General features: G+C 49.1%; 2 protein-coding genes across 7 annotated transcripts in view; one reads left to right on the forward strand and one right to left on the reverse strand.

The window, feature by feature from the left end:
• ATP13A5 (ATPase 13A5) overlaps positions 1-19425 on the forward strand; it is a 30952-nt gene extending 11527 nt beyond the window's left edge. For 3 of the 5 annotated variants that reach the window (XM_035335187.1, XM_035335186.1, XM_035335184.1), the window contains 22 exons: positions 257-388; positions 1012-1182; positions 1413-1570; positions 1817-2005; positions 2259-2320; positions 4790-4940; positions 6205-6282; positions 7333-7489; positions 8881-8998; positions 9540-9664; positions 9813-9976; positions 10710-10829; positions 11589-11668; positions 11919-11961; positions 12743-12852; positions 13673-13769; positions 14345-14417; positions 15021-15195; positions 15886-16073; positions 17527-17615; positions 18407-18487; positions 19145-19425. In XM_035335187.1, the coding sequence (XP_035191078.1) occupies positions 257-388; positions 1012-1182; positions 1413-1570; positions 1817-2005; positions 2259-2320; positions 4790-4940; positions 6205-6282; positions 7333-7489; positions 8881-8998; positions 9540-9664; positions 9813-9976; positions 10710-10829; positions 11589-11668; positions 11919-11961; positions 12743-12852; positions 13673-13769; positions 14345-14417; positions 15021-15195; positions 15886-16073; positions 17527-17615; positions 18407-18487; positions 19145-19339 (2756 nt within the window). In that variant the 3' untranslated portion in view covers positions 19340-19425. Of the gene's footprint in view, positions 1-256; positions 389-1011; positions 1183-1412; positions 1571-1816; positions 2006-2258; positions 2321-4789; positions 4941-6204; positions 6283-7332; positions 7490-8880; positions 8999-9539; positions 9665-9812; positions 9977-10709; positions 10830-11588; positions 11669-11918; positions 11962-12742; positions 12853-13672; positions 13770-14344; positions 14418-15020; positions 15196-15885; positions 16074-17526; positions 17616-18406; positions 18488-18643; positions 18740-19144 lie in introns of those variants that run through there. The other 2 variants (XM_035335188.1, XM_035335189.1) reach the window with 2 other exon arrangements.
• Positions 19426-20192: 767 nt separating this feature from the next.
• Positions 20193-23792, reverse strand: PLAAT1 (phospholipase A and acyltransferase 1). 2 transcript variants are annotated; one of them, XM_035335195.1, is made up of 4 exons: positions 23491-23792; positions 22867-23169; positions 22081-22349; positions 20193-21706 (listed from the first exon to the last, which is right to left on the reverse strand). In XM_035335195.1, the coding sequence occupies exons 2-4, from the start codon at positions 23003-23005 to the stop codon at positions 21605-21607; spliced, it is 510 nt and encodes a 169-aa protein (XP_035191086.1). In that variant the 5' UTR covers positions 23006-23169; positions 23491-23792; the 3' UTR covers positions 20193-21604. The 2 variants fall into 2 exon arrangements, with proteins under 2 accessions (XP_035191086.1, XP_035191085.1); XM_035335194.1 differs by lacking the exon at positions 23491-23792 and having other exon boundaries at positions 22867-23328.
• Between the last annotated feature and the right edge of the window lie 542 nt (positions 23793-24334).

Genomic DNA, 24334 nt, shown 5'->3' on the forward strand with positions numbered 1-24334 from the left:
GGGCCTTAGATAGGTTTTTGAGGTCAGGATTTTGTGGACACTAAGCCAGTAAAACTGCAGACACTCACTTGGAGGAAGACGTTCAGACAAAGGCTTACCTTTGTGCTGTTGCTTTTCAGCCAGTTTTATTTCTAAAAGGCACTGGTCTTAAATCATGCAGTGTAGAAGTTTTGTGATGTTATGTGTACTTTGAAACTTGTTTTTTATAGCTCAGAACTTGAGCACAAATGAAGTTCATTTTCATATTATTCTACAGGCTGCAAAGAGCTGGAGTCTCGTTACTTAGTCCCAGGAGATGTGTTTCTTTTAGATGGAAAAAAGCTCGCTCTCCCATGTGATGCTGTCCTGATTGATGGGAGCTGCGTTGTGAATGAAGGGATGCTCACAGGTGCAGCCTTGGAGTTTGATATGTTAACACCCTGTGCAGGTTCTCTGTCAGGGAGATGTGTCTCTCTGTTCTGACAGCAAATTGTTTACTATTTATTAGAATAGTTTGCAGCAGGAGGTGGGAAAACTGTGGCTTGAATAATTCACAGTTGTCTTGGGCTTTTGAACACTGCCATTGTGTAATATTTATTTATTATCCACACACACAGAAAAGTAGAATTAAAATACTGTCAGGAGCAGAAAGTGAAAATATTCAAATACAATGAATATATATTTTCTGGATTTTTAGATTCTAATCTTGCAGTGGTTTGGTTCAAGCAGACCACGTATGAACACATGAGTCAGCATTATAGCAAACACTGAGCCACTGCAAGGCCTGAACTTGGGCGAGGGGTGAACTTTGTCCCAAGCCCATTGACAGACAATGCTCAGAGAAGCCATCAGATGGACTCTGACATGAAAACTGTAATGGCTGTCACCACAAATCCACATCTGTAAGTACTTAAGCAAGCTCATTAGTCAGGTAAGCTTAAGCACCTAAAGGGCGCTGTTATTTTTTAATATGCACAATCTGATAAGACTTTTAAATCCCCTTTAAGTGAAGCTGTACACTGCTGTTCTCAGGTGAAAGTATTCCGGTTACTAAAACCCCCTTGCCTCTCACGGAGAGTCCGATGCCCTGGAAAACCCACAGCATGGAGGACTACCGGAGGCATGTCCTCTTCTGTGGGACTGAAGTCATACAGACGAAGCCGAATGGCAGAGGGCCAGTGAGAGCCGTGGTGCTGCAAACTGGTATGTCCTTTGGTTTTTGACCAGATTGTGGAAAATGGCTTCCCATGAGGCTGATAGGAGAGCTGGTGTCTCCTTGTAGCTCCGACACAGCGTGGCTCTGCCACACCCGAGCGGTCCTCGCTGCCACCTGATGGCTGAGGCCTGTGCAGTGCCATCTGTTTCTGACAGAACCAGCTCGCCATGCCACCGCTTTGTCTCCGATGCGATATAAGGCTCGTGTCTTCATGCAGGGTTCAACACTGCTAAAGGTGACTTGGTGAGATCCATCCTCTACCCCAAGCCCATGAACTTCCAGCTCTACAGAGATGCCTTCAAGTTCATTGTAGGCCTTTCTGCCATCGGAGTGCTGGGACTGATCTACACTGTGTGCGTGTTCATGTATCACCAAGTAAGTATGGGCGATGCCCCCAGGCTGCACGCCAGCTCCGAGGCCGCTGGAGTATCTTCTGCTTCTGCAGTCAAGTCTGCTGATTCCAGAAGTGTGGGGGGGGGGGGGGGGGGGGGGGGGGGGGAGGGGACAGAAAGAAGCAGAATAAATCCATGGTCAGAGCTTGGGGTGCATTGCTCTGTGGCAGGAGGGACCCCAGGGGGCTGTTGCCCCCCTCCCACCGCCTGTTGCTCTGGCTGCTTGCAGAAGCCGGTGGCAGAAGTAGTGGCTATGGCCCTCCTCCTCCTCACCGTGGCTGTGCCTCCCGCGATCCCCGCTGCCTTGACCACAGGCACTGTTTATGCCCAAAGGAGACTGAAGAAAAAGAAGATTTTCTGCATCACTCCACAGAGGATTAATATCTGTGGGCAGATCAATCTTGTTTGCTTTGACAAAGTAAGGCACTTCTTGGGGCACTCAAAGATGCTGGGGGATGCACGGTGGTTATTTTATTTCTTATTTTTATTTTCTTATTTCCCCTCAATCTCCCTTCACCTGCCCCCATGAAAACATCCTCTGCAGGTGCTTGTGGGGCAGGGTGACACTGGGGGCATGAGGCTTTCCTTACACTGCCCAGGAAGGAGCTCTGGGGATGTGTCAGGGGATGGGGTGGGCAGGAAAAGGGTAATGACCGTTTATCTCATTTTAGACAGGCACACTGACAGAAGATGGACTGGACCTGTGGGGTGTCCTGCCTTCTGAGGGAAGCAGGTAAGGAAGGATTTCCTTTAGTGGGAACCCATCTCCAGTGTGGAGGTATTGCCTAGCAGTCAGGCTGGCAGGGAGGTGGTTGCATGGGATAGGGGGAGACAGAAAAGAACATGCAGCAAGAGGTGAGTAGCTTGGGGGAGACGGGATGAAGATCCCTGCCCTCTGCTCAGCTTCTTCTTTGCAAGTACAGTGGCTGGTATAGTGGTGAGTGCGGCTGCTAATTCAAGGCAAACGCTTGGTCAAGAAGCCAGCAGTAGCGTGAATGCTTTTAATTACCCCATGGGGATGTGGAGAATATGCACAGAGCTTTTCAATTATGTCATCCGCAGCATAGTTCAATAAATATTCTTAATCTGTTCAATAAACCTTTCATCCTTTAAGGGTTAGGATAATGCTCCTTCTGTTGAAATGAAGTGTTGCCATCTTCAGTGCCTGTCAAATCTCGCCTACCTTCTGTAAACACTGCAAAAATCCATGAGACCACAGATCAGACCTGCAAAGCTTAGGTGTCATTACAGACTCCCTCAAAGCTCTGGCATGCTCCATCTCAAATCCAAGCCCAAGGAGCACTGAAAGCCTCAAGAGATATCCAGTATGCAAATATTAAACTTGACTATATCCAGAGTTATACTATTTAATTCATATTATTAAAATACAATAACAGATTTCAGCTCTGCAGTGCAGCCTGCATGTTATGCCAACTCAAAATATTAATCTTTTGCAGGACAAATCACACACCCATATCTACTCCTGGATTTCATTAGTTGCTGTTAATATATAAGTTACCTCAACACCACAGAGATAATCATGCTATAATGAATGATAGGATTAATTCATTGTGGGAGAAAAATCACATTCCCAATACTTCCTCAAAGGACAGAGAGAAAATTGCTATCTGATGCAAATTAATGAGAAGAGATTAATAAGTGTCAACTGATAAAATACTCCTCCAGCAGGACCAAACCGCAGGCAGATAGCATGGTCCCTTCTTGGTGCCCATCCAGTGCCCCAGGGAGGCCATGCTGAGCAGGGGATGTTGGATGGGCTGGGAGCCCCCCAGGAGGCAGGAAAATGCCAGAGGAATTTCCACCAAGGTAGCCTTGCAGGTAGTGTCTGCTCATGTGGGCAGCAGAGCAAAATTGGACCCGTATATCAGAATAAATCCTTGTAATAAGGAACTCTGTGAGGTGTCAGAACATAAGTCTGCCTTTGCTGACATGTCAAATCTATGCCCAGCTGGGAACCAGTGCTGGTGGCTTGCCAGAATGCAAGGAGGAGCTATCGCTGGCTGTGTTGATCTTGTTAGTGTATTTACATAATTACTCTTTCTTAAATATTCACATTCTTAAACACATTATAAGACTAGCTGTCAGCTAATCTGAATACCGTGAGGCAATGACAGTAAAGGAATTTCATTCCACTTGCAAAATATCCCATTGTATGTTTAATAAGATACAAATGTTTGTTGGTTTTATGTTGTTTAGCATTTTCATGGTGTCTCTCAAGTATTAATTAATTAATAAGCCAATTATGACCAGCCTGAGAACAAGGTATAATTTGCTGTAAACAGAACAGACTCTGATGGCCCAGAGGAATGACAGGTCCTGGGATTCATTGTTCCTTTTAATAGAGCTGCGAGCTGTCATGCTGCTTGCTTCCAGATGCATTTCTCTGTGCCTGTTTTAGAAACAGGGGATGCTAGTGGTGATCAAAGGTAAATAAAATTTATTTAAATTTCTCCTTAACATGCCAGCCTAAATGGTAATGGGCTGTGTTCTGGACTGGCAGACGCAGCTTGTCAGCCAGCCAGTTTCTTAGAAGGAAAAAATGTGTCTGTGAGAAGACTCTGAGAAATAACTTTCATGGTGAAATAACAGAGCCTTCACCCAGCCCAGCAGCACACGTGCTCAGCCTGTACTGCAGGGCCAGGGAGGAAATAAATCTCAAGGCTTTCCACAGAAATAAATCAGGACATGGATCTTTAATAGTGTGCCTCAAGTAACTTAATAGAAGCCTGGCTTACCCATTTTTTAAAACCAAGGTGAGGGACAAGCAGCTGGTGTTTGTGGGTTTGCAGATGGAAGATCTACCAGTGGAAGTGGAGGCTCTCCAAAGCCATATTGCTAAATGCCTTGGAGATCTCTGCTGCAAGTTGTTTTCTTTCTGATAGTGTCTCCTCTGCTCTAATACCAAACAGCAATTGCTAAGCAGGCCTGTACCAGCCCCTCTGTTTTCCCTTCTCAGTTACTTTGCATCAAGCTGAACTCATGACAATTAATTACTGGGGACATTTTGGCCTCCTTAGTGCCCCTGAGCTGTTATCAGAAGGAAGGGTAGGACAGTACATTGCTTGCTGTTTTGGGGCTCAGCACCACTAAATGCAGCAAAGCTGCACCTGTATGTGCAGGCTGGGGGCTTCTCTGCATCCTTCTTTTTTATCAGTCCCACTAACCTTCTGCTTTTAACCAGGTTTCAGAAAATTCACAAGTTTCCATCCAGCATTCCTCTGCCCTGGGGACCTGTGTGTGGAGCCATGGCGAGCTGCCATTCCCTGGTAGTTTTGGATAAGAAGATTCAAGGAGATCCACTGGACCTGAAAATGTTTGAGGGCACGCACTGGGTAACGTGACTTGTGTCCTCTGCAACCTCCAAAGCACAGCCCCCAGGTCAAGGCCAAGCTCAAAGGCATGTCTGTAGGGGAACCCCTTTAACTCCTGGTCATAACAGCTGGAATTTGCTGTTATCCCTACTAACCTCATGGCAGATCTGCAGCATTGCAACTTTTATTTATTTATTTATTTTTTTCATAGTCCAGCAATCATTTTCCTTAGGGAACCCTGTGCTTGCTCTTTTAATTTGGTCTGGAAATGTTGGACTGTAATGAAGCAGAGGGGGAGCCTTGCTGCTGGAAGCAGGGGCTCAGACTGCGCTGCTGGCTACATGCAGAGCACAGGCCAGCAGAGGAAGCATGCGGGCAGGTTTTTGTGCCCTTGTGCTGAGGGCTGTTTTCTCTGATTAACAAAGGGACATCCCTACGGAGAAGCCAGGGCTGGAGCCTAAGGCTTAATGAACAGCAAGACAGAGACAGCTGGGGAGGGGGTGAGAGGCTGAGCCTTGGGGCACACCTGCAGTGATGGGGAGGGTTGGGCTGGGGGCGGTGGGGGGAGGAGAGGCACTGAAGGAAAGGTGCTGCTTCTCCCCATCCCAGCCTGCAAGGACTCTGGGGTCACTGCAGTTAACTGCCCCATCATCTCTTCTCCTTCAAGGTTTTCCTCAAGAGACTTTAATCAATAAATAAGAGATGCAGCTCTCGCAGAAGCACTGCGGGAGGGCATTGGGCTGGTGGAAGGACAAGCAGCAGCAGAGCCGCACGACAGCAGAAGGGGGCAATGAGGGGGAATGAACCTTGGCAGTACACAAAGTAGCAGAGATGGAGGGCTAAAGCATCCTACACCTAAAACTGCCACTCTGTTTCTGCACAGAACATCAGTGAGAATCTTTTAAAGCAGGAGACTGGAAGATAAAACCAGCTAGATAGGGATTAGTTCTCCTTTCCTTTTGTTGCTATGACATTAAATTTCTGCAGGACTTGAATTTAGAGAAAACAAAATTTGACACAGGTTTTTTGCTCTCATCAAGTCTAAAGATGCAGTGCCCTGTAGGCTTCTGCTAAGGACAGGACTGCAGGGATGTTGTCAGTGATGATGGATAGAAAGACCTCATAGATTACAACAAAACACTGTGGCAGCTGGGTGCCAACAGCAAAGGGGAAACATGCTGTCATGTGCTGCCATCCCTATTTTTAACAGACAGGTGTGAAGCCAAAAAATACAAAAAAAAAGGAACATCAGAAATAACTTTTTTTTTTTTTTTTTCCTGTACAGGAGATAGACAACATGTCTCAGGATGGGGCTGGTGCTCTTCACACCTGCATCATTAGACCGGGGCCAAAGGCCAGCAGTGTGAGTCTGGCTTTCTGGGAATGAATATTCTGTGCTTTCAACATCCAGCTTGTGAAGCTTCTAGTACATGCACTGTTTAACCGGGCTACTGGTGGTGTATCTTTCCTGTGAACAGAGTGCCTGGAAGCTGAGGACCAGAAAAGCAGATTCTGATTAAAATGGGGGAGCTGCCCCTGAGCTTCACTTCCAGAAGGGCTCTTGTGCCTAAAACCCTCTTATTTCCAGCTCTGCTATTTGCACTAATAACAGATACAGACCTCTGCTTCCTCACCCAGTAAACTGCTGACATAATGAAGCTTTATGACCAGTCTAAGTGGAGACCATTGTAAAGAAAGCTTGCAATCTAGAAAAATGTCTAAAGCAGGACTATCTGCAGGAAGAGGCACTGTAGGGTCGGGGCACTGCAGCTAGGAGCATAGACAAGTCTGCTGCTAATGGTTGTGCAAGCCCACTGACAGATTCACCAGCCTCACCCCAAAGCATGGTGTTGTTTGCTTCACCCCATCTCTCGAAAATCCAGGCAGGAGCTCCATGTTTTGATGGCTGAAATTTGTTACGTTTCCAGCCTGTACATTAACCCAGACAGCTTCTACCCAGCAGAAGAGGGGTGATTTCTGTTAGCAGTACCACAAAGATAGTGCTGTGGCAACATGGAAAACAATCTTATTTCTAGCATTGCTCTGTTCCCTTGGTAATGTCACTGTAACATCAATTTTCGGTTTCTCTGTCCGTAACACCAGGAATATTGCATCAGTATGTGGTTGCGAAGAGAAAACCTGGGACAAAGCCCAGAAAACAAGTTGAATATTAAGAAAAACGCTGAGGTTCCTGTGAAGTATGCTAGGAAGCCACTGTTTTTGAAACTGTGGTTCCTAAACTTGTTATCAGTGATCTGATCCTACAGCCAGAAAATACTAAAATTGTCTCCTATCAATAATAAATCACCTAAGCCAGAAAGGCTCAAATGAGCTGAAGCTCAGGATGGATTTGCTTTGTGTAATCTATGAACCAACCCCCTAAGTAACATCTCCTTTTCCTGACCTCTTCCAGGCTCCTGTGGAAGGAATAGCAATCCTACATCAATTCCCATTTTCCTCTGGATTGCAGAGGATGTCTGTTGTTTCACAGAAGATTGGAGAGGAACAGTATGACTTGTACATGAAAGGAGCACCAGAAATAGTGTCCAGCTTATGCAGACAAGAAACTGGTATAGATGTGGGGAAGGGCACCTTTACAGTCTTTGTTTGGACTTAATCCAAGCCAGACCTTGTGTTAGCAAGGTTTGCAGCACTCACTCTGCTTCTACATATGTACAATTCAACCCAGAAACAAGTCTGGGGTCAGTACAGAAGTTAAATATCATTAGTTAACTATACAAATAAGCTTGTTTGTGAGCTAGGATGCACACAGCCCAGCAGCTAGTGAGATGCACAGCCTGCGGTTCAGCTGCTATACATCACCCAGCTGACAGGCATCAGCTGAAGATACAGCTCGTAAATAGCGTTGGTATGTCAAAATACCCAGAGAAGGTGTAGGATGGCAGTAATTGCATGTGTCACAGCCACTCTGTTGTGCTGCATGAGTCCTTAAATTTTCTGTTAATTTATTGACCTGTAAATTCAGCATCGAGTTATTGACCCAGCTTACAAAGGCTTTAAATCTCAGCAATGGGAAACTTGCTGTGGACATGCAAATTACCATTATTAAGGATAATTGCTATTAACACTCAAGCCAGGACTTCCGTCCTCCCTCTGCAAGTAAACATAGGCTTTTCTTTTGTGTGTGTGAGAGCAATATTATAGGCTTGTTCTCCAATTTGCCTGCAAACTTAAAACTTGGGTCATATTCACTGAATACTTCGGAAGGGTGCCAACCAGTGGTCTGCATCTCTGTTGTTTGTTATTTGAGATGGCAATGACCTGAAAACAGGTGAAAATGGTTTTGAGGGACAATGGAAAAACTTAGTTTAAAGCCATGTAAGTTCCAATAACACAAACCTCCAAACAATTTAGCATCAGCAGGAAAGATATCTTTAAAAACATTGTTCCACTTTCTCAGGTTTCTAAATAGCTCCTCTCCTCCTGTCTTGATTGTTCTTGTATTGATTACAGCTTAATAAATAATTAGGTACCACACTGTAAAGCTGTGATTGCAGTACATAGTGATTACAAAATACTGCAAAGTTAAAAGGAACTCTGCTTTTAGAGATTTTTTTAATTTTTATTTTTTTCTGGAACCATCAGAATTTAAAATTCAGAATTTTGGAGAAATTTCCCACTAAGGGATGAACATAAAAACAACTCCCTGAGCTGTACTCAGCGTGTATGCTGTAAAGCTCAGATCAGAATGATGGAATCAGTCCTTTTTTCTCTGCCCGGTAACAGGCATACCTACCTGCACCTTAACATGCATTTAAGAAGTAGAAAATGGATGCACAGATCACTTATTTGAACTGTCACTTACACAGCCTTAACTGACTCCTATGACAAAGCTGAGCACTGTAAGGCTCTACAGTGTGTTAAAGGGCAGGCTTAACCCCAGAGGAGCAGTCAGTAAGGATGGAATATTCTAACCATGACACTTCTCTCCTGTAAACAGTCCCAGCTGATTTCTTAAAGGAGCTTAAGACGTACACAAGCCAAGGCTTCAGAGTTATCGCGCTGGCCCATAAAGTACTAAGCCTAGGAAAGGATGTAGACATGAGTGACCTGGAGAGGTAAGATGTGCTGAGGAGCTGCTAGCATCTCTGCGGGCTTGTTTCCCTACCAGCTTGTTAGGACCTGACCCAGCCCTCCCCTTCCTCTCCTGCTTATGGAAGCGTATGGGGAAGCTGAGCTGCATCACACCTTCCTCTCAGCAGATGCTGATTATGCTGTTAATTGCCTTGCAATTAACTACTGCTCTTGCAAAGCTCACTGAGCTGAATTTCCGAAGCTGTTATCAAAGGGCAATGAAAGCTAGTAATTGTGCTTCTGTATGGCCATGGATTGGGACAGTGATAGAAAGCCATACTGAATGCTGTAGCCTGCAGGTTTCAGTCAGCCTGGTCCTGCAGACCTCTGTTCCCTCCCTGCCTGCACCTTGGCTGGGCTGCTCCTTCCAGGGGACCGCAAGGCAGGGGACCCGTAGCTTGGCTGAAGCTGCAGAAATGCTGGTGCTTGTAGAGCACTGAACTTGTGCCAGTTGCATTTCACTGCATAGCCAAGCCTGTTTCCAGCTGAGCACAGCAGCACCTGTGTTTCTGTCCTTGCCCCAAGAGAGGAGGCGGAGTCCGGGCTGGCGTTCCTGGGTCTCCTGGTGATGGAGAATCGCCTGAAGCAGGAGACGAAGTCTGTGCTGTGGGAGCTGGCTGCCGCCCGCATCAGGAGTGTCATGGTCACAGGTGAATCCCCCAGCTCCAGCCACAGCGAACAGGAGCAGTGCAGGAATGACTTGCTCCTCCAGCATCCTCATCACACGGCAGCTCCACAGGCCCCACCTAGGGCATGACAGAGGACACAAATGGCCAGCTTCTCTGTTATCGTTGGCAGGAGACAACCTCCAGACAGCAGTCATGGTGGCCAGGAGCGCGGAAATGATTCCCAAGGCCAGCAAAGTCATCATCATCGAAGCAAGTGAACCAGAGGGCTCTGCTCCAGCTTCCATTGCCTGGCAGCTGGCAGAAGACAGCAAAGCAAGCACAGCTGCTGCCCCTGTATGTGCAGCTGGGGGGGCTGCTGTTGGATGCCAGGATGAATTAACAAAGCTTTGATGTCTAATAGCTGGCTTTTGGGGTATGGGTTCCTTGCTGAGCGTTTTGAAGCAGCTTTGAGGAAGGGAGGAAGTACAAAGGACTGGTTCTTACCTCAGGGTATATGGGACGTGATATAGACCATTCACCTGCTAGGGAGAAATAGTTAATATAGAGACTCTTTGCTCAGGATAATGTGCAGAATAACTACATGAATAAGTGGTAATGCTCTGCAGATGCAGTTGCTGCTTCTTTCATGCCTGAAATGTGCCTAATTAATGCATTTAAAAATACTTGTCTGTGAGACAATTTGCTGGACCAAACTTCAGTGTTTAAACTAGCCGTCTGTGGCTAACAGGTATGGGCAACAGCTATTTTCTAGCTGTGGGAACACAGCTAGAAAATCAAGCGCTGCCAGGCCTGAAGTTACAGGAAAGGACTGCAGAAAGGATGCTGTGTCCCTGTTTGTCTGGTGGGCAACAGTGTGGTGTGGCAGGGGGCCATCAGCGGAGCTGGATACAAAGCAGGAGGGGGATTGCTGCCCAAGGGCAGGGACGCTGCCCTTGCCATGGGCTGAGTGACACCTCAGGGCCTGTTGTCACCAGGACAGGGGCAGCTCCAGAGATGGGTCAGTCCTGGGGTCCAAGGCTTCATGGTCACCTCAGTCTGAGATTAAATGCTGTCTTATTTCTCGGAGGTATGTGCTAATGCCCAGGAAAAGATCAACTTGGATGGAGAAAGCTGCGACTACCATTTTGCCATGAATGGGAAATCCTACCAGGTTCTTGTAAAGCACTTCTACAGCTTGCTGCCAAAAGTAAGTTCAGAGGAAACAAAGCACTTGCTTGTACTCCCTGTTATGTGTAAAGGAAAGTAGTGTTCTGGCTGGAGAAAGGTATTTTTCTGTCAGTACCTGTAGCATTATCACTCAGCAGCATCCTGGTGTGCCTCAAGGTCAGCCCCAACAGCTGGCTTTCTGCATTTGCTGAGCCCTCGGCTGACCAGGGTGGCTGAGGTGCCATGAGCAGCTGCACAGTGGAGTTACTCTGCAGTCACCTCCTGCATTTCAGTTTAATTAAAAACATCAACCCCATTCTCATATATCTCTGCCAGAGCTGGCAACGTTTTCTGTTCAGCAGTGGCAACAGGAGCATGAAATACCCACACCTAGCAGCAGAAATCTTTAGTGTCTGTCACCCTCCTTTTAAATAGCTGGTGCTGGGAGAGGAACTTCTCTGGACAGGTTGGAAAAACCCCCAGCTGAGCAGTGTTATTGCCACTGTCACCAGCCATCTGTGCTGCACCAGGGGAGCAGATATGAGACCTGGCTGCGCCAAGGCTGCTGCAGAGCTTGTGGTGACCGCTGGTCTCCCATGGAGGGGCAAGGCAGAAACTAGAGCCCACTGAACATGACATTAGGAGAAACCTTATCCTAAGTGTAACAAAACCACGGTTGGTGCAGGAAGACTGCATTAGAGGACTGTGTCAGGCACCCATTGGGGAGCCCTGATCTATCCTCAGCGGGGTGGCAGGGCACAAATGCCTGCCTGAGACAGCCCATTGCTCTGTCCTGCAGATATTGGTGAATGCGACTGTCTTTGCTAGAATGTCTCCTGGCCAGAAATCCAGCCTTGTGGAAGAGCTTCAGAAACTCAAGTACGGTTCTGTTGGCTTTCTTTTTGAATCCAGATGAGGGAAGTAACTGGCCCTACCGGTGCTGTCCCAGTCCCCTGCCCCATGCAGGCCTTTCTGTGGCCTCAGCCCCTGCTTCATCACAGCATGGAAGCCTGCAGGAAGCAAGGCTCAGATAAAAAACACTGAGCCAGACTCTAGCACCTACAAAGACCTTCCCTCTCCTCCATTTTCCCTCCTTTCATCAGTGTTTTCCCTCTTATTCCTCCAACAGTTACTATGTGGGCATGTGTGGTGACGGAGCCAATGACTGTGGGGTATGTAGTAGCAAATCTGCCCCTTTCCTTAAGTTTCATCTCTTTCAACCTAGGGAGCACTGTGATGAGATGCTGCCTGGCACAACTTGTCACCAGTGTTTCCCACATTAGCTTGTGGGTACGCTCGGTCAGTGTGTTATAAAATACTACCTATGTGTGCACACATAATAGAAGTCTTTTTTCCCTCCAGAAATTAGAATGTCTTGCATGTTTGTTCAAATTTTACAATTGCAAATTAGACTAAGTTTATTATGTTAATGATAAAATATAATTATTATCTATTATATTATTGTGATAAATATGTTATCATAATATAATTTTATAACAATGCATTAGCTGGTTTGATGAAAGTCATCTATAGCCCTCTCCCAATCACTCAAGCGGAGGTGACAAGGCTGGGTTACAGGGATCTTATAAGAGAGCAATAAAAGAAATATGAACAGGAGATTGAAAGGAGTAGAAGGAGGATAAAATGCTAATTTAAATAGCTTAGCAGATTGTTAACAGGAGAGGTATGCACAAACTCCAGCGTGGGAGACAGAGCATACAGGGTAGTTCAAAGAATTGTAAATAGGTACAATGGGATTAAATGAACAAACAAAGTATTTAAGCTGTAGGGAACGAAAAATATCTGGAAAATGAGATCAGACGGACCACAGAATAGAGGAAGATCAATTACAAAAGACACTTGAAGCAAAAATTGTAAAGCACCACTAAAAGTGTGTGTTTGTGTGTGGGAGGGGGGAACGCATCTCCAGCTTCCTCCTTCTGTGGATTTCAGGCTTTGAAAATGGCCCATGCGGGGATATCACTGTCAGAGCAGGAGGCATCGGTGGCCTCGCCTTTCACCTCCCAGATCCCCAACATCCAGTGTGTGCCAGAGCTGATCAGGTCAGTTGTGCTGTCTTGGGCTGCTGCCTGCACTGAGCTTGGTGTGCGGGGTCGCAAGCGTGAGTTGTACAGCCGTGTGCAGGTTCCTGAGACAGTTTGGTAACGAAAAATAAGAATTTATGGCTATAATGTGTGTGTATAAAAATATATACATACACACACAGCTGTGTGCACATGCTACCCTGAAAGATGCTGATGAACCAAACTTAATTGTTTCCCAGTAACTGCATAAAATAAAGCATAAGGGGCTTTTCTTTTTCTTGCCTTTTTTTTTTTTTTTTTTATAACCCTTAAATTCCAGTACTGTGAGTGTTACCCATACAGGATGATATTTTTGGAACAAGTACAAGAGTCGAGTCACACAAGAGGGCAGGTATTACAGTAACCACAGGACAGATTTTCTTGTCATTACTTTAAAAATTTGATATCCATATGCTGTATGCAGTCATTGAGCAGCCAGGAATAATGCCATTTAGCCAAATGTATGAAAAGACAATTACTTCTTTATATAGCAATGCACTTGATTCCCAGAACTGTTGAACAAATTAGAAATGAAAAAGCAGCAGCTTAAGCCAGGTATTAAAATTGTAGCTGGAGAATAAACACAAAGAAACAAAACGCTGCAGATGAGGGGTACTTAGGTGGCTCTGCATTATCTTAAGGCCAGAATATGCCTATGGAATTTAAACTATTTTCAATTCTTCTTAAGGATTCTAAACAAAAGGAATTACTCTCCATAGAAGCAGAAACAGCCTGTGGCACTAAAACCCCAATACTGGGTGGGTTAGGGGTTTTTTAGCTTTGTTTTGTGTTTGAGCAGGGAAGGTCGAGCTGCTTTGGTTTCTTCCTTTGCTGTGGTTAAATACCTCACCCTGTATGGCCTGATTCAGTTTGTTGGTACTGCTCTGCTGTTTTGGGTAAGTGTTTAATGCCAATCTTTTATCAGTATGCTGTGCTCACTACAGGTTTTCATCTTGAGTGATATTACTAAGCAGGGGAAAGAAGGCATATGGGATTTCTAGGAGTAAGATGGAGTAAGGATAAAGTATTGAAGATGTGAAAAGCTGGATAATTGAATAATAATTCAGTACATTAAGTATTTCAGTTAATATCAGAACAGTTGAATGACGAAATAACCCTGCTTCCACAGCCACTAGTTTGCATGTACTGCGTCCATGTCCCTCCTACCCAAAGATGTTTCAAGCCTGTCACAACGTGAAGCTCTGGCTGTGCTTGTGGTTACTGCGGGCTGGGGGTGTGTGACCTGGTCTGGGTGGTCCATAGGTACTGGTGTCTGCTGGAAGAAGGTTGGAAAACATTCACATCCCACTGGGTCACCCACAAGGGCTCACTCATGCTCATAGGTTGCATCAGGGTGGTGAGGATGCTGTTCCTGGCATGCTGCTGCTCTGAAATGGCATCTGGTGCTACAGTTGGTGTCCTCAAAGTTGACATCGGTAGTCAGGTGGGCTCTTCTGTGTTTTTGTTCCAGCAGCTGCAAATCTTTGGGAATCACCAGTATTTGATACAAGATGTTGTCATTACCCTTCTGGTTTGCCTAACAAGTAAGCAACTTGGGGGAAGCCTGCTGTGTCTGTTGGAGAGCCTGATATACTCAAATAGTCAGCTTCTTTTTCCAACAAAAATTAAAATGAGGAGCCATGATCTGCTGTCACTAACACCATAACCATCGGTGGTAGAGCAATCCCTTGGGCACAGAGCGTGTCATTTGGCTCATAGTAATTTGCAAACATAGGTACAGGAATCTACAGAATTGATAGGGTTTGAATGTGAGACTCAATGGGAAGAGCAGCAATTGCTCTGGTGGCTGCTAGCGGGGTTCAGCGTAACTCCAGCTTCAGCATGGTCCCAGCATGAGACCCAGTATGGCTCTTGGGCTCCCCTGGGAATCCCCGCCTGCAAGTGGGGGTGATATTCCCCATCTTCCCTGTGTGTTTTCCTGGGGAGGGGAGGATTCAGAGAGGGTTCAGATGGAAAACAGTGAAGATAAAGCCCTTTCTTGCCTGCTTGTTAGAGCCAGGCTTGCATTTCTCACCCATGATGTTGGGATGGGGGATCTGCATGTGGCTCTGTTTGCCCAGCGAGTGCAGAGGGCTGCTGGTGGGCTGCACTGCTACTGACCACAAAGACCATTTGTTTTTCTCCAGTGAGCTTGACCGAAGCTTATCCAAAGCTGGCACCCTACCGCCCCCCCGGCCAGCTCATCTCTCCTCCGTTGCTGCTCTCTGTCGTCCTCAACGTGTGCTTCACTGTAACCGTGCAGACCTGTGGCTTCCTTCTGGTGAAGCAGCAGCCCTGGTATGTAGCGCTGGCCAGCCGGAGGTGAGTCACTCTCCTTGCCCAGGACCCCCAGCCTGCAGCTCTCGTTGTGGGGCCAGCCCAGCCTTGGGCACATGATGGCTCCCTGAACCCCTCTGCAGCCCTCCCCCGGCTGCAAAGCTCTGCTGGAATAAAACAAACAAACAAAAAACAACAAAAAAACACAGCCCTGAGCCTGGGGTTTTCTTGAACTTTTCTTGGCTTTAAAATGGTTGCAGGTTTGGGAGCTGGCTCATTTTGCATGTTTGCATAATGCAAAAAAACCCTCCCCATATTCCAGAGCCAAGTTATGATGTATCAGTGAGCATCCCACCATGGTGCAGAACAAGGCGGGCAGGGGCACAGCAAGGTGACTCAATGGGGATGCTCCTGGACACAAGGGCCCAGCTGCAGCCCTTGCCCACCGTGCAGAGGCTGAGCGCTGCCAGTGTGGTGTGCGGGCAGCTGGGGGACGCGTCCTCATCACTGTGTCTTAAGCACTGCTTTCACTGCTCGCCTGGGAGATGAGATTTTGGCACGGGGCAGGGATTAAGCTGTTTTCTGGGATTTTGTTTGTTTTTTAAATATGTTTCTCATTCCTGTGGGTGATATCTGGCAGTTATGGTAGGCTGGGTAGGAGAGCGGAGGGAATTGCTGTTGCTGCTCACTCTTGCAGGAGAAAGCAGGGACAAAATGCTGAGCGTTACCTTACAGACATTGCTCTCTGGAGAACCAGACTGTGCTTGCCACCAGCCCCAAGGGGAATGGTACCAGCAGTGCCCAGAGCACTGTCCTCAGTTACGAAGACACGACACTGTGGCCATTGACCACTATCAACTGCATCATTGTGGCCTTTGTCTTTTCCAAGGGAAAGCCCTTCCGGAAACCCATCTACACCAACTGTGAGTAGAGCTGGAGTTATGTGTGCTTTGATGCCTCCCTGTCCCAAAATAACCATGGCAGGAGAGGCTGCTAGGGAAGGGATGCCATGGCTTTTTCTGTACCCATGCCAGTGACTGGCATGCAATATAATTGTTGTGTATCCGAGCTCCTACTTCCCCGTCTCTAAAAAAGCACACTGAGCACAGCGTGTTAGCTTCCTCCTTGAGAAAAGAAGCAGCAGAGCTGAAAAAGGAGACTGCATCTTGGAAAGTATGTGCTTTCCAGAAGATGATGTACTGGGTTTAGTGCAGAACTGGGTATTACTGAGAACACACATAGCATATAAGGATCAGATGTATTTGTTTCAAAATCCCACATCAAAAAGAGCTCCTCTGAGATGCAGTCTTACCTTGCCTGACTTCCATTCCTAGCGATGAGAAAGAAAACTTGTGATAATATCACTGTTAAAATCCTCTTGCAGTAACCTTTCATTTTCTGTTTGAGTTTTGCAGACATGGTTTACCCCTACCAGGCCCCAGCTGACTGATAGCTCCTTTGCAATTGCAGCTTTTTATTCATGGATGAGAGGACAGGATTTTGCTTAACCTTAGCAGAGCTGATTTCATTAGGTATTTTGTCAAAAGGCAGGTCCCAAACCCATTTTGCTGAGCCCTGATCACCCGCAGAAGAGAGGTGAGGCCAGAAGAAGCTGCCCTGCAAGCAGCCAGCCTGGGGCAGAGAGGACTCTCAGCTGAGGAATCTGCTCACACTTCTGTGCTTCAGGAACAATCACTAGGAGGAAGCAAAGAGCAATTCCCTTCTTTTTGCCACCCACTCAGCCCTGTCACTTCTCTGCCCCGGCAGTGAGGAAGGTTGCAGGAGGCTGTTGACCCAATTTGCCAGCTAGTTTTAGGTGTTCAGGTCCTGCTAATTGCCGGGATTTTGGCACCTCTGGACCCCTGAGCCATTTGCCATTACTTTATGGCCTCCTGCTCCTTTGGAAAAGGATGCAAACCCAGACAATCTCTCTGTGTGCAAGGCACAAGCATTGTTCACCTCTGGACTTGTCAGTCGCAAAGCACCCAGTCACAAGAGCAAGCTGCCTTTTCTGCTGCCTGCTGTCCAGGTGTCCAGCTGAGCAGGTGGAGCAGCAAGCACAGGGGAAGGATGCTGGGGTGGCTCACAGCAGAGCTCTTTTGAGGCAGATCCCTGTGCTTGTTTAGTAATCTGAAAGTGCAAAATCACTTGTGCAAGAAAAACAGTGCAGGTGGTGAGCTTTGCAACAGGCTGCTGGGGAGTAGCTCCTCTTGGCTGCAGTTCCACAGCTCTTGTAGCCTCAAAAATAAAATAAAATAAAAAATACAGGCTGTCAGTTTTACAGCATTAGTACTTGGGGCTCCCATCAGCATATTTGCAGAGTTTGGTCATCAAAACACCCCTTTCCCTGGGCCACCAATGCTCTTGTTTCCCCAGATGTGTTTTCAGTCCTCTTGGCCCTCCAGCTTGCAGTCTGCCTCTTCCTCTTCTTCGCCGACATTGATGCCGTGTACCGTGGCATGCAGGTAAGCTCAAACAAAACATGCATTTTTTGCTTGCCCTTTACATAAGCATACAAAGCACAAGCCACAGCTACAGTCATCTTGGAAATGAATTTGCTGATTAGATGCTGACTGGGCAGCCCTTTCAGACTTCTCTAACATCCCTCCAACAAGGGCTTGATTAACGAGGCAATCCTCCTCCCCCCTGCAGACAGGGTGGCAATGGGGAGAAGAAGAAAAAGCGCTTTATATCGTGCTGAGCTGTTCTTCCTAACAGAAAAGCACAACAGCACGGAGCGTGGGTTTGCATGTTGGAGGTTTGCTGGCTGGAGCAGCAAGCGTGCAGGGACGGCTGCTGCTGCCACCCCTCCTGGAGCAGGATGAGCACCCTGTGGGGCTGTGACACAGGGCACAGGACGGGTGGCTGCCACCAGCTGTGCCACCCCAATAAGGGGAACCCAGCTGTCTGACAGCAGGTGGAGGCAGGCAGAGATCTGCTGTTAGTGTGGACATGCACACATTGCACATTGGCTGTGGCTCCCCAGAATATCTGGGTACCAAATCCTGCCCTGGGCACCCGATCTGCTGGTTTCAGCACCGGTGTCAGTAGTGGAGATGTCACAGAGCTATGTGCCAGGGGGAAGCTGGCATCAAACCCTCCAAGATCTCTGTGAGAAGGAATTACTGTTGCTGCCTACTGCTTCCTCCATGCATGCCATCAGGAACATGTTAGTCAGCCTCTCAAATCATTAGGAACAGATGCAAATCTTGGCAAGGCATTCAAACCTAATTGCTGCTCATGTCTTTTCCAACAGTTTCTGTGCACTCCTGTGATCTGGAGAGTTTATCTCTTACTGATGCTCCTGGCTACCTTCTGCATATCTTTTTTTACAGAGGTGAGTGCATTTGTTTGCCAGCTGCTCCCCTGGGTGAGCAGCAGGAGCAGCGTCCATTTGGGACTTTCTTCCCTCATTCGCAACCATGCTCTCCTCCTGCAGAAGCAAAAATCCTCAGGGACCTTTTTTTCCCTTCTCCTTTTTTTTCCCCTCAAGACTCACTGTGTGTTGATCAAATACATTTGATGCAGCTCCAGAGACAATTTAGACCCCATCCCTTAGACCTTTATAGAGTGAGCAATGCCATACAGCTGCCTAGGAGGGAGCAGCACGGGTCTGGCATTTCGCCCTGATTTTAAAACCATTTCCCTCTCACCCTGCAAGCAGCCAGGCCAGAAGCTGCACCTGCTTGTGCAGCAATGACTAAGCCCTAAAGCAGGCCCAGGGGCTCACAAGTGGCATTTTGTTGGTCAGGGCTGGCTGTGCCACCCCGGATGTAAGCATGGGGTTGTGTCCAATGCTAGGTCTTGTCCCCTGCAGGGCAGCACGTTCCCAGGTCTCCCACAGCCCCAGGAGGAAACACAAACTTGTCCCTTGGTTATCCCCTTCAGCAGAACAGCCTGAGATCAGTGTTCTCTTGATGTAATGGAGGTGGCACGTGGCATGGGGGCTGGCTTTGGTCCTCCTCCACTGATGCTGTGCCATCTCACTCCACAGGACGTCCTCCTGCAGAACAAGCACCTCTGGATGCTGATTAAAGCCTGCTTTGGGTACCAGTCGAAGAGCCAGTACCGAAAATGGCAGAGGATGCTGCAGAGGGATCCAAACTGGCCTCCAGTAAACACAAAGAACTTTGCAGCCAAACACATGGCTGAGGTTTACGTTAACCCCAGCTACGAGCACGGGGACTAGGAGGGAGCCTGCAGCTGGGCATGGGGCTGCCCTGCCTGCACTTACCAGCCCGTGCTTGCATCACCCAGATTTCTGAACTCCCTGGAAAACCCCTCCATTCAGAGGCAGGCTGACTGTGCCCTGGAACAAGGGCGAGGATTATTCTCTCACTTGCTGGTAAAATAACAGCTTTGACTCTACTCCATGGCAACAGCAGCTCTCCAGCCTAGCCAGCACCTCCTACAAAGGCCCAGCAATACTGAGCACAGCGAAGCGGTGGCTGCGGCTGCTGTTCCACCAGACCCTGTCAATGCACCTCCTGAGCTACACGGCCCCACTAGTGACCTAACCTTGACCGTAATGAGGAGCACATATGCAATTGCAAAATCCTGCTATAAATGAAACTCCGCAGCTTCTGAGCACTACAAAAAAATCCCACGTATGATGTTAATTCTTTTTTTTTTTTTTTTTTTTTTTCCCCCCCACTCCAGAGCGAATTACAGCTGTGACAGGGTGCCCATGCTGTCCTGACCTAAACCTCCCTCACCAGACATAACTGCTGAGTGCCGGGAAGTATAAGTTCAAGCATAGCAACAAGCTGGGGCTGGGCAGGGAGAGGCCCTGCTGAAGGGGGGAAGAAGGAAAAGCTGCCCTCAGCCCACACTTGGCACCCTGCCACAGCCAGGTTCTGGCCTCTGTTTTGTGCCACGTGGCACTGCCACTTTCAGGGCACACTGGGCAGAAATCAGGGCTAAGCCATGGCTGCCTGCTTTGACCAGGTCCCACCAAGAGGCAGCTGCTAATGTGCGCTGGTGCTCGCTGCTGCACGCTACAGCCTGAAAATAACTTCTGGTTACATTTACAGGACCCAAAATAGGATGTCCAGGTTCAGTTTTATTACAATACATTTTCCCATATTAAAAAGAATCTTATTTGATTACAGCAATAGAGAGCACTACAAAATACGACCAGAAGGCTGGGCCTTGTTATTTCAAACATTGAAACAACTGCTGTTTAAAAAAAGCTTCTGATCCAGTTATGTACATGTTAAGAGCAGACAAAAATAGCAAGCTGCTTACAGACAGCTTTTACTCCCATCTCTTATAACAGTCCAGGCAGTTGCATGTGGTGAAGGCAACACAGGATTTCTTTCTTTTTTTTTTTTATATATATATGCAACCTGCAAATAGCACAGTTCCAAACATGCAAGCTCAATATTATCCGTAAGGAACAGTAAACCACACATTTTTCTAACCAGCCACCCGTCAGCACTGTGCCTTGGCGATGATGGCATTCTGTAGGTTTGGGGATGTACAGCTCGCTCTGCAGGCATGCAGGGACACTGGCTTTGCCATTCTGCTGGCTGGAGGAGGATCTTCCTCGTGCTGGAGCAATGCGCTGCTTGGGCTCCATGTCTGGTCATAGAAGAACCAAAGGCAGGCTCCCAGCTGCCTCTGCAGTCTATGGTGCCCTTTCTTTAAACCTCGGCCCTTCGGCAGACCAAGGAGTAAGCTTGGTCATGTCCAATATCAACAACTGCTGCATTTACACTGATGGAGATTGAAACTTCAGTGGCACAGCGGTGCCAGTGTGGGGCTAACAGCTGCCAGAGGAGAAGCTACCTAGGGATTTTGTCAGACTGCCCAAACCTGGGATCCCAAAGGGAGTCAGGGAGGCCAGGCAAAAGGACACTTTCACAGGCAGCAGAAAACAGAGCCAGGCACCATCACACCCAAACCAAAGCACCCATTTTATACATGCAATCTGAGGGAGGCAGCTTGTAGGCCCTGCTCCCCCCACACCACCTCCAGCCCTCACACGACCAGCTCAGAGCTTGGGAACAGCAGCGCAAGCTCTGAGGCATGGGACGTGCCTCTCCTGCTGGCTCAGCACCGGGGTTCCATCTGGATGGGCCCTCAGGTGGAAGGCACGCAACTGCCGTCAGCAATAGTTTTGCATCACTTTTGTTTAAGAAAAAAGTTAAAAAAAAGTAAAAATGTTTCTTCACACAGGTTAAGAAAGGTTATTCACAGAAAGCCCAGAGGATCCAGTCTGTAGAAATGTGTGCCAAAAGTCTGTACCAGCCCTCAGCAGAGCCCTGGGCTGTGAGGATGGAGGATTTGCTTGCAAGTGCTCCCGGACCAGCACAAAAATCATCGCAGGCAGCATCATGAAAGCAGCTGTGGCAAACAGGCTAGTGCTGCCCTCAGCAAGGGTCACGCAGGTGTTAGTGAGTCTCGGTGGTGGCCACGGCCACCACGTGTCCCGTGTCCTGCCAGCAGCCCCTCAGTACTGCCTCTCTCTGGATCGGCTCCGTAACAAGCCCAGCAGGGAGAAGGCACCGGCAGCAGCTGTTACAAACCCGATGGCACTGATTGCTCGGTTGGCCTGCAAAGGGGGAGCAAAACGTGGGCTGGCAACGTGATGAGCATTTTCTCCTCCAGATACACTAATGAAGAGCAGGCAGAGCTAATCAAGGCAATGAAGTGAATGCAAGAGACAATTGCCCTATAAGTAGAAGGGGAGAGGGGCATTACCTGTGCCCTAACCTTTGGGCTGAGCAAGAGGGGCACTACCAGGCTACAGACAGACCACAGCAAACCACCTGGCCCAGAGGCTGTGGTGAGGCTGTGATGGTTTGGGCCCTGGCCTGGGGCTTTGCTGTCCCCATGCAGTCTGGGGGTTATGCTGCAGGAACTTCTGTGCAGACTCTGCAAGGAGGTGCCCAGAGGAGCGTGCGGGGGCTCCCCCACATCACCTACCTGCTCAGAGACCCCCTCGCCATAGCGCAGCAGCGTCACGAAGTGCTCACAGTTGTTGCCCAGCAGGTCGTAGGACACCTCCTTGTTGATGAGGTACTCAGCCTGCCGGATGATCTCCTCCACAGGAAGGGGAGCGTAGGTGCCGTCGTACTTGTTGTTGATCTGGTAAGTGTCATTTCCCACCACATCCTTCAGGAGCTGCATCCTCACCCGGGCCTTTCGGCTGAACACTGACTTGGCGCTGCCCAGTGTGGCTGGGGGCCCCTCATCTGGGGGAGGCAGGCACGGGGTGAACCAGGCCAGCCCAATACAGCTACCCAAGCCTCCAAAAGAGGCTTCTGTAGCACTTGCCCTGGGCCCCTGGGTACATGTGTATCTCCAGGAGCAGTGAAGGGGACACCAAAAACCCAAAAGGACCTCGGGGGGGAACCCACACAGCCCTGCAGACAGCAATCTTCCCCCCACCCCAGAGCCACAGGCCTCCCCTGGTGCCCAAGCCCCTCACACAGGGTGGTGCTGAGCAGGTTCCCACATTGCAGAGGTGGTCTGGAGACCCAGCCCATCCCTGCTTCACCACATGGGGTTTAAATTCATTAGGGGCTAACAGATGGGCCCAGGGCAATGCAGACATCTCTGCAGCCCCTGCCCCTTCCTTGCTCTCCTCCCCAGTTTCATCACGGAACTGTCAGGAGAGCTGAGGCCGTGGGGACTGACCCCCTGTCCCGGGAGGGAGGCAGGGCTCCAGTCACCCCAAAACTGCACCCTGCCGGGCTGCGCCAGCCTTACCGACGGGCGTCACGTTGATGATGTACCCGTCCCCCAGGTAGAGGGCCCAGTGCTGGTAAGCCGGCCGGAAGATCTCGATCAGGTCCCCAGGCTGGGGGTCCCCGGGGTGGGCAGCACTGAACCTCTCGGGAGCTGCCATCCTGAGTGTGCCGGGTCACCACGTGCCCCTCTGGCTCAACACGAGACGTGCTGGAGATGTCTGGGGCAAGCAAAGGGCATCTGCTGGGGAGTGGCAGGGCGGAAGATCATTAGGGCAAGGCACATGCGTGCTGGCACAGGGCTCGAAATGAAATCCACCCCGTCCTGCAATGCCATGCGGGCAAAGGGTGAAGCCACCGCAGGCTGTGACCAGCACTCAGCGCTCAGCACCCGCCGCACGGCCCTCTCCCAGGGCGAGGGCACCGAGCTGCTCCCCCCGCCGCCCCCCAAGCCCTTCGGAGGCTCTCCCCAGAACAGCCCCGTGGGGCCGGCTCCGCTGGAGGGCGGCAGCCCCCGGGGGGCTGCGGTTGCAGCTCTCCCCCTGCCCTGCGCCACCTCGGGGGGGCGGGGGCTGCATCTCCCCGGCGGGCCGCATTCTGCCGGCAGCCCCATCCCCATCGCCCCCCCCGAGCTCTCCCCGCTCACCCCCAGCTCCCGTCCTGCTGCTGCCGCGCCAGGCTGCGGCCCGGGGCGAGGCCGGCGGCGGAGGCTGGCCCCGTTCCCTGGCTCCTCCCGGCCGCTATAAATATCCAGCAGCCGGGCAGGCTCCGAGGAGGTGGCCCTGGCGCCATCCCCGTGCTCGTCCCCGGGGAGCTGCCAGCCTGCAAAGCCCCCGGGCCTGTCCCCTCGCAGGGCTGCTCCTGGAGGAGGGGAGGCGGATGCCCACCCCTAGACCTCTGGAGAGGGGCGGGCGATGCAGAGCGGCTGTTTCATTGTGCTGGCAAAGAGAAGCGAGGGAGGTGGAGCTCAAAGTCAGTTCCAATTGCCGTTTTAGGGCAAAGAGATACGTAGGATAGCTTTTGATGTCTCTTGTATCGTGGCCCAGGGATTTCTCTCCGGACACAGAAGGAGTTTCACGGTGCACAGTGCCCAGCAAGAGTCCTCTGAGATGAGTGGGTGAGCCTGAGCGTGGCTGAGCAGCTGTGGCTGTCCCCTTGGCTATGGCCACTACAGTTTGCTAAAAAGGAGGGTTCACTATCAACAAAAGCACACTCTGAGTAAGTTGAACTAAGCGGTGTATTTAAAGCCCAGCATTTTGAAAGTCAGGTGAGAGAGCTGATTGATTTACAGGATCAGAGCAGCGTCACATTTGACATTTCTCTGGCTTCTGTCGACATGAAGTAGTTGAGCCAGTGGAGCACTGGGTTGCAGTTCTGCTTTCTCTCTTGACCCATTTCAAATCTGAAGTATTTACAAGGCTCTGCAGTGGAAAACCAAGGCAAGTCCTATGGTATTGAAATAGCAAAGCATATCCATAGAAACCTACTCT

This window comes from Oxyura jamaicensis, chromosome 9, assembly GCF_011077185.1.
Source record: "Oxyura jamaicensis isolate SHBP4307 breed ruddy duck chromosome 9, BPBGC_Ojam_1.0, whole genome shotgun sequence".
Lineage (NCBI taxonomy): Eukaryota > Metazoa > Chordata > Aves > Anseriformes > Anatidae > Oxyura > Oxyura jamaicensis.